A 7,190-nucleotide genomic window follows, 5' to 3' on the forward strand; every position below is an offset into this window, starting at 1 on the left:
TATTATTTCTTTATATTTTTATCGTATAATATTATATTAGGGCTTAAGAGACTAATTTCTTATAGCTAATTAAAGATTTCTTATTTCTTAACGCTATATCGTTTATATTATACTACTTTATAGTTAATTATATACTATACTTTATAATTCTATTTATTTTTATATTAAAGGTTAAGTTTTCGTTTTATATCTTTTTATTTTATATATAGTATTTCTATATTAATTCTTCCTTAGTTAAATATAGCTTATAGCCTTTATATATATTACTAATAATCTTTTAGTATACCGTTATATTATTTATACTATACTTATACTTTTTTATATTTATAAACTCTATAGTTTAAGTATATATATTCGTTATAATCCTCTTTATTATATTTAACTTATTATATAAGTCTTTAAAAGATTAAGGGTTCGGATACCTTAAAGTAAGTAGCGTTATACTATTCCTTTATTTTAGCGTATTTATAGATTTTATATATCTTTAAAAGATATCTTATTAATAAACTATAATTATTACGGTATTTAAGTAGCGTACTATAATTAAGTTCTAATAATATAACTTAGTCGTTTAGGTAGCGTTAATTAATTTTCTAGTAGTTTAGTTCTATACTTAGGTAGGGTTTTAGAAGTACTTATCCCTTAAACCTAACTAAGAAAGCGTTATATCGTGCTTTTATTTAGAAGTATATTATATAATCTAAGTAAAGGTATAATATCTATAAAATATACTTATTGTGGGAATGTAGCATATAGCTATAGTAGGATTGTAAGGGAGGTGCGCACACACGCACACGTGACCCTTAGCGTCACGTGTATGGACCTCGGGGATCCGTGTATAAAGGGCACGTAGTGTGCCCTCATTCCCTTTCCTCCCTTCCTAGCAAGACATCTTGAATACAACCCATTGCGTTACTGCAGTACAGACCTCCCGACACTGATCAGTGATCGATTTGGTCGATCACAGATTGGCAAGGAAGAAGAGATAGAACGCAACCTTCGAAAGCCCAACTACCATATTCCTAGCGATATTGCCCTGGTTGGACCTAGAGGAGGTTTCTATGCTAAGATCAAGGACTCTACGATTACCCGGACCCGGCAACCAACTAGCTCCCGGTAGGCCATTGATAGATCCTTCCAACTTCACTTAACGGTTACATTAAGTGTAAGTGCGTCCACAACGCCGATTCGACAACTACGTGACAGCCCTCACGATTCGACAACTACGTGACAACCCTCACGATGACAAGCACGACCCCAACCCCGAACCCCGCCTCTACGAGGAACGACGCCTTCCTCGACCAAGTAAGGAATTGGTCCAAAATCTCACGATCCCAAAGACCCAATATCAGGATATCGATCCGACCCGATGGGAGGATGAGATCACGCCCAAGAGGAAGATAGAATAGCTGTTATGACATATACCGCACGATTTATGTCAGAATGCGAGGAGAACGTACACCTTCATGGCACTAATATCCTTGAATTCTTCCAGGATCACTTCCAACAGTGGACCGAGGCAACGTGGAGAAAGATGCCAAAGGAATTTCGAAGGAGCTACGTTACCTTTTAAAGAGACGTGGTATCTATACAGGAGAAAAGGGTGACCACATCATCCCACAGCTCGTCTTCCTACAGACGATCGATAACCCACCAGCCTGGCCCGACAACGAATTCATGGTAACCCAATTCGATAAAGGAACGGAGGCCTATACAAGAAAAGAGAGACGACTAACGCAGAACCCTCCCACCTCCAACACGGCGGAGCCATCCATGCCGTTAGCCCCTATTCCGACGCTCCTGCTCCTCCCGCTACGACAATTGCGGAACCGCCCACAACGACTGCTACGCTTCCCCAACGAACAATACATCCTACAAGCTATCAGTTCCAGCAACAGAGCATCGTTCTAGCAGAACCCTCTTCTCCCACATCCCTCGAAGCGTACACAACGCTTCCCCCGGCCGACATCCCGAACGGCATCGTCGATGCCAACACACAACAGAAATTCACCAAGATCTGGGACAAAGAGAAGAACTATACGGGGGAACCCTATGACCTTCTCGATGATAAGCTACGCATCTTTATGAGTATCTGTTATAACATTCAGGTCAAGCCGGACCAATTCCACGCTCTTTTCCTCGAATCCTTACTGGCCGAGCCCAAACGTACTACATTGACCACATTAACTGGACCTCAACGTTCCGCAAGGCATACGATAGCATCAAGCAACATTTCGATACGGAAGTTAACCACGTTCACTACTATACTGAATGGACGACTATTTCCTTTAACAAGCTCCGTGCCGATAATGCTACGAAATCCCTACACGAGGTTCTTCAGCTACTCCTTGATAAGCTACAGTTATGCCAACGAGCTCTTGGCAACGCGTATGCAGGAAACGTTCCACTGCGTACAACGCTTATTAATGCATGCCGCGGTGTTCCTGAACTTGAATACGCTTTATTCAAGCCCGCCGAAGGAATCGAGCCCTTTTGCAGATCTTCGCTCTTCCGTTGAGACCCATCTTGCACGCGGAATAGCGCCTCGTTATCTTCAAGGAGGCCCTCAATACCATCAAGACCTCGAGGAACCATCTGATCATATGGATCCCAATGACCACTACTATCTCGATCGAAGATACAACAACAATCGCGGAAGATTTGGTCAGAAGGGGTATAGAAGGTATAGAGGCAACGCTCAACGAGGCAGCTACAACGCTCCACGGGGAAGCTTCAATAGTCAACGCTTTAACCGGCCACAAGGCCGTTACGGCCACAACCACCCGTGGAATAAGAAGTGCTTCGTCTGCAATAAGGAAGGATGTTGGTCTACAAAGCACACTGCCGAGGAACGTCAAAGATCCCGAGACCAATACGTCGCCCACTGTCACTTCATAGGGATTACCCCTCCCCAGGACCTTACAGCCTACGTTCTTGACTTTGAAGGTCACGAGATGGATGCCCACGATGATGCTAACGACCCTGGGACGAGGACGACAATGAAGATAATGACAACAACCCAGAACAGTGGCACACAAGCCAAATGCTCTGCCAGCAAGCCTTCAACCATCTGATCACAGGGGAAGACGTGTATAGCACCTCTCAAAACAACGCTACACCTGCTTCCCAATTCATGATAGAGGAGCGCTACTCAAGACTCCGATTCCAGGGCATCATAATTGACACAGGCGCCGCGAAGGTTTCCACAGCTGGCTACGACCAATGCATCGCTCTACAACGAGAAGACCCTGCTATAACGCTCGATAAGACTACAGCAGGCCAAGCTTCTATCAAATTCGGCAACGGCGAAGCCATTCTATCCCTCGGCTCTATCGCCCTTAAAACACCTCTCGGAAGGATCACATTCCATATCCTCAAGACCCCTACTCCTTCCTCCTCTCTCTCGCTGATATGGATCGCCTAGGCATCTATTTCAACAACCTTACAGACACCATTGTCGGACGAACAACCCTCCCGGTTATCCGCAAATGGGGACATCCTTGGTTCCTCCTACCTAAGACCAACGAGGCCGCTATCGCATTCCTCACGGAGAGCGAGATCCGCACTCTTCATCGTCGATTCGGGCACCCAGCGGTCCCAAGACTTCACAACCTCCTACGGCAAGCTGGCCACAACGATGTGACGATAGATATCCTAGAGAACATCTCGAGATTCTGTCATCACTGTCAAATGCACTCTCAAGCTCCAAGACGCTTCAAATTCACCCTAAAGGATGACCAGGAATTCAACTACGAAATCGTCGCTGATGTGCTCTACCTTGGAACCCCTCAACGCCCCGTCTTGCACGTGGTAGATACAGCAACAGCGTTCCAAGCAGCCAGGTTCCTCCTATCGATGTCAGCAAAGGATACGTGGGAAGCCCTCCGAGCCCTCTGGATAGACACATATCTCGGACCCCCTGATACTATCAAGCACGACGCAGGGACCAATTTTGCCTCCCTAGAGTTCCGTAACGAGGCAAAGCTTATGGGGATAACCTGCAAGCAAGTCCTGTGGAAGCACATTGGTCCGTTGGAAAGGTTGAAAGATATCATGCCCCTCTCCGCCGTGCGTTTGAGATCCTCCACGCAGAAATCGGGACCTTCACATCCCCGAATCGATCCTTCAAATGGCTATCAAAGCCATCAACGACACAACAGGGCCAAATGGCATTGTCCCTACGCTCCTAGTCTTTGGCGCCTACCCTCGAATGGCGTTAGATTCGCCCCTTCTGCTACGACCCTGAAAAGGGCTGCCGCAGCCCAGAAGGCGATGAAAATGCTTCGTCAGCTCTCAGCAGAGCGGCAAGTGCAGGGCGCCTTACACACAAAGAACGGACCATCATCAACAGGCGTTATACTATCGCTCCCACTGCAAAGCGAGGTCCGAGTGTGGAGAGAAAGCTCGGCTGGCAAGGCCCTTTTAAGATTAGTGCAATTGATGGCTCCAATGTCACAATTGATACTATCAACGGACCCCAGACCTTCCGTTCCACCCTTGTGCAGCCTTATTTCCGCGACGAGACGACGATCCCTGCCCCGCTGCTGCTGCTGCGGATGATTCTGACATTCCTGTTTCTGATCCTGCGAGCGATTCTGTTCCTGTTTCTGCCCCTGCCCCTGCCCCTGTTCCTGCTCCTAATCCCCCGGCGCCGCGCAAGCGAGGCCGCCCCCCTGGTTCGAAGAACAAGCCAAAGACGACGTTCCTAGTCAAGAAGGAAGAAGATGCCTACCAACTAGCCATCAAGCTACGGGACGAAGGCATTATCACAACGCCAGGCACCCCCTTTGAGGAATCCGATAGCACGGAGATCGATGATCTATTGGTACGAGGTGTTTAGCTTCGAACGCTACAATGAAGCAAAGCACGGGAACCATCATATCTTCCGCTCCCGCATGGTCCGCGAGGTTAAAGGCAAAGAAACCAAACCATACGAGAAGTCAAGGCTCGTGGTCCAAGGGCACAACGACCAAGAGAAACCACCCTATTGACGCAATCCCCGACAATTCAACGCGTCAGTCAACGGCTTATTTCTGCTATCTCCCCAGACCTCCTTTCTCACGGCATGACCCTCTCTTCGTGACATCACACAAGCGTATCCCCAGGCGCAGACCGAACTATTCCGCACCATTCTCACGCATCTTCCCGCCGAATTAGAAGGAAGATACCCGGAAGGAACAATCATTCGCGTTATTAAGCCCCTATACGGAATTGCGGAGGCCGGAGTCCATTGGTTTCGAACCTATCACGGGCATCATGTCGATAACCTCGACATGTCCACATCAACCTACGACCTATGCTTCCTAATTACGAATAAGGGACCTGATAACTTTGGGATTGTGGGAATGCAGACTGACGATACCCTTATGCTTGGCACACAACGTTTTTCCGCGCTAGAGGAAGCGGAACTCGTAAAGGCACAATTTCGGGCAAAGCCGAAGACAACGATGACCCGGGTACTAGCATTGACTTCAACGGTGCAAAGATAACCCTCCAAGACACCACTTTCCACAACGCTCTACTGCTTCAACAAAGGGTCAAGCAGCCAAGATCGAACCCATCGACATCAAGGCATACGATCGAGCCCAACAGTACGTGGAACAGCGTGCCCGTGGCGCGTATGTGGCTTCAATCTGTCAACCAGAGGCCTCATTCGACATCTCTATTGCTGCCCAGGTCCAAACCCTACGGAAGAGGATTGCACGACCCTCAACAAGCGGCTTCAATGGCAGAAAGACCACCAGCAGCGAGGCCTAACGTATATCCCTATTGACCTCGCCAATGCCAAGCTTATCATCTTTACCGACGGTTCCTTTGCGAACAATAAGGACCTATCGTCACAGCTAGGCTTCGTCATTGCCTAGTCAATGAGACCGAGACCGCACGTACCAAAGACCAATTCGGGATCAAGGGCAATGTCCTCCATTGGAGCTCAACGAAGTGTAAGAGGGTCACCCGAAGCGTGCTAGCATCAGAGATCTACGGCATGGTCAACGGATTCGATATTGGGATATCACTAGCAACGACGATACGGAAGATCACAGACCGCCTCAATCTTCCCCTATCCCTAATCGTTTGCACCGACTCTTTTTCCCTCTACGAGTGCCTCGTTAAGCTAGGCACAACGAAGGAGAAGCGATTGATGATAGATATCATGGCCCTACGTCAATCCTACGAAAGGCGTGAGATCACAGAAATCCGCTGGATTAACGGCGCAGACAACCCAGCAGATGCTATGACAAAGGCATCGCCTAACCGCGCCCTCGAACGCCTCGTCGATACGAATAGCCTTACGATTAGGATAGAAGGATCAGTCGAACGCCCTCCCCGCTAGCTGCCGCTCGAACCGTCACTCTTTTCGCACCCTTGCGGTTGCTGCTACGCTCCCGCACCTGCTGCTACTGCTGCGATTGCAGCGATAAAGAAGATTTGCCAGTGTGGGAATGTAGCATATAGCTATAGTAGGATTGTAAGGGAGGTGCGCACACGCACACGTGACCCTTAGCGTCACGTGTATGGACCTCGGGGATCCGTGTATAAAGGGCACGTAGTGTGCCCCCTCATTCCCTTTCCTCCCTTCCTAGCAAGACATCTTGAATACAACCCATTGCGTTACTGCAGTACAGACCTCCCGACACTTATAGTACTTATAAGTAAGTTATATTTATAAATTATTTTTAAATTCTCCTTATAGTTACTATTCTTATTATAAAGCTTTAAAGGTATTAACTATAATAATAGCTATAATATAGTCTCTTCTATATAGTACTAGTTAATACTAAATTAATATAGCTTATTAGTTTTCTATAAGAATTTAAGGTATTTATTAGGTTTTAATTTTAAGTATTTCTTTAAATTCTTTAAAGTATAAAGCGTATTCTTTAATTATAGTATTTTCCCTTAATAGTAAGGGTAGTAATATAAGTTTATTTTTATCTTTTATTTCTCTAGGTATTTCTTATTCTTTAGAGCTTATATTATTAATACTTTATTATTCCTCTTTAAGTTATTATCTAAGTTTTATAAGTATAAGGGCTATATTTATATCTTCTTTATTATATTATTTATAGACTACCTATCGTTATTATCGATTTTTATTTTATATATCTTCTTAGAATTGTTTACTATTCTTCTTAATCTAGTCTTAAGAGACTCTTTTAAGATAAGGGTATTTTAGTTCTATAAATTTA

At 45.7% G+C, this 7,190-nt stretch overlaps 1 protein-coding gene across 1 annotated transcript; it reads left to right on the forward strand.

The window, feature by feature from the left end:
- Nucleotides 1–3,043: 3,043 nt before the first annotated feature.
- HRG_04621 (GAG-pre-integrase domain-containing protein) lies at nt 3,044–4,246 on the forward strand (the record flags this gene model as incomplete). Its single annotated transcript, XM_044863092.1, has 6 exons — nt 3,044–3,090; nt 3,157–3,326; nt 3,425–3,810; nt 3,868–3,978; nt 4,041–4,068; nt 4,143–4,246. The coding sequence occupies 6 exons, from the start codon at nt 3,044–3,046 to the stop codon at nt 4,244–4,246; spliced, it is 846 nt and encodes a 281-aa protein (XP_044721706.1).
- Nucleotides 4,247–7,190: the final 2,944 nt, after the last annotated feature.

The sequence above is a fragment of the Hirsutella rhossiliensis genome (genome assembly GCF_020360975.1).
Source record: "Hirsutella rhossiliensis strain HR02 chromosome Unknown scaffold00004, whole genome shotgun sequence".
Classification (NCBI taxonomy): domain Eukaryota; kingdom Fungi; phylum Ascomycota; class Sordariomycetes; order Hypocreales; family Ophiocordycipitaceae; genus Hirsutella; species Hirsutella rhossiliensis.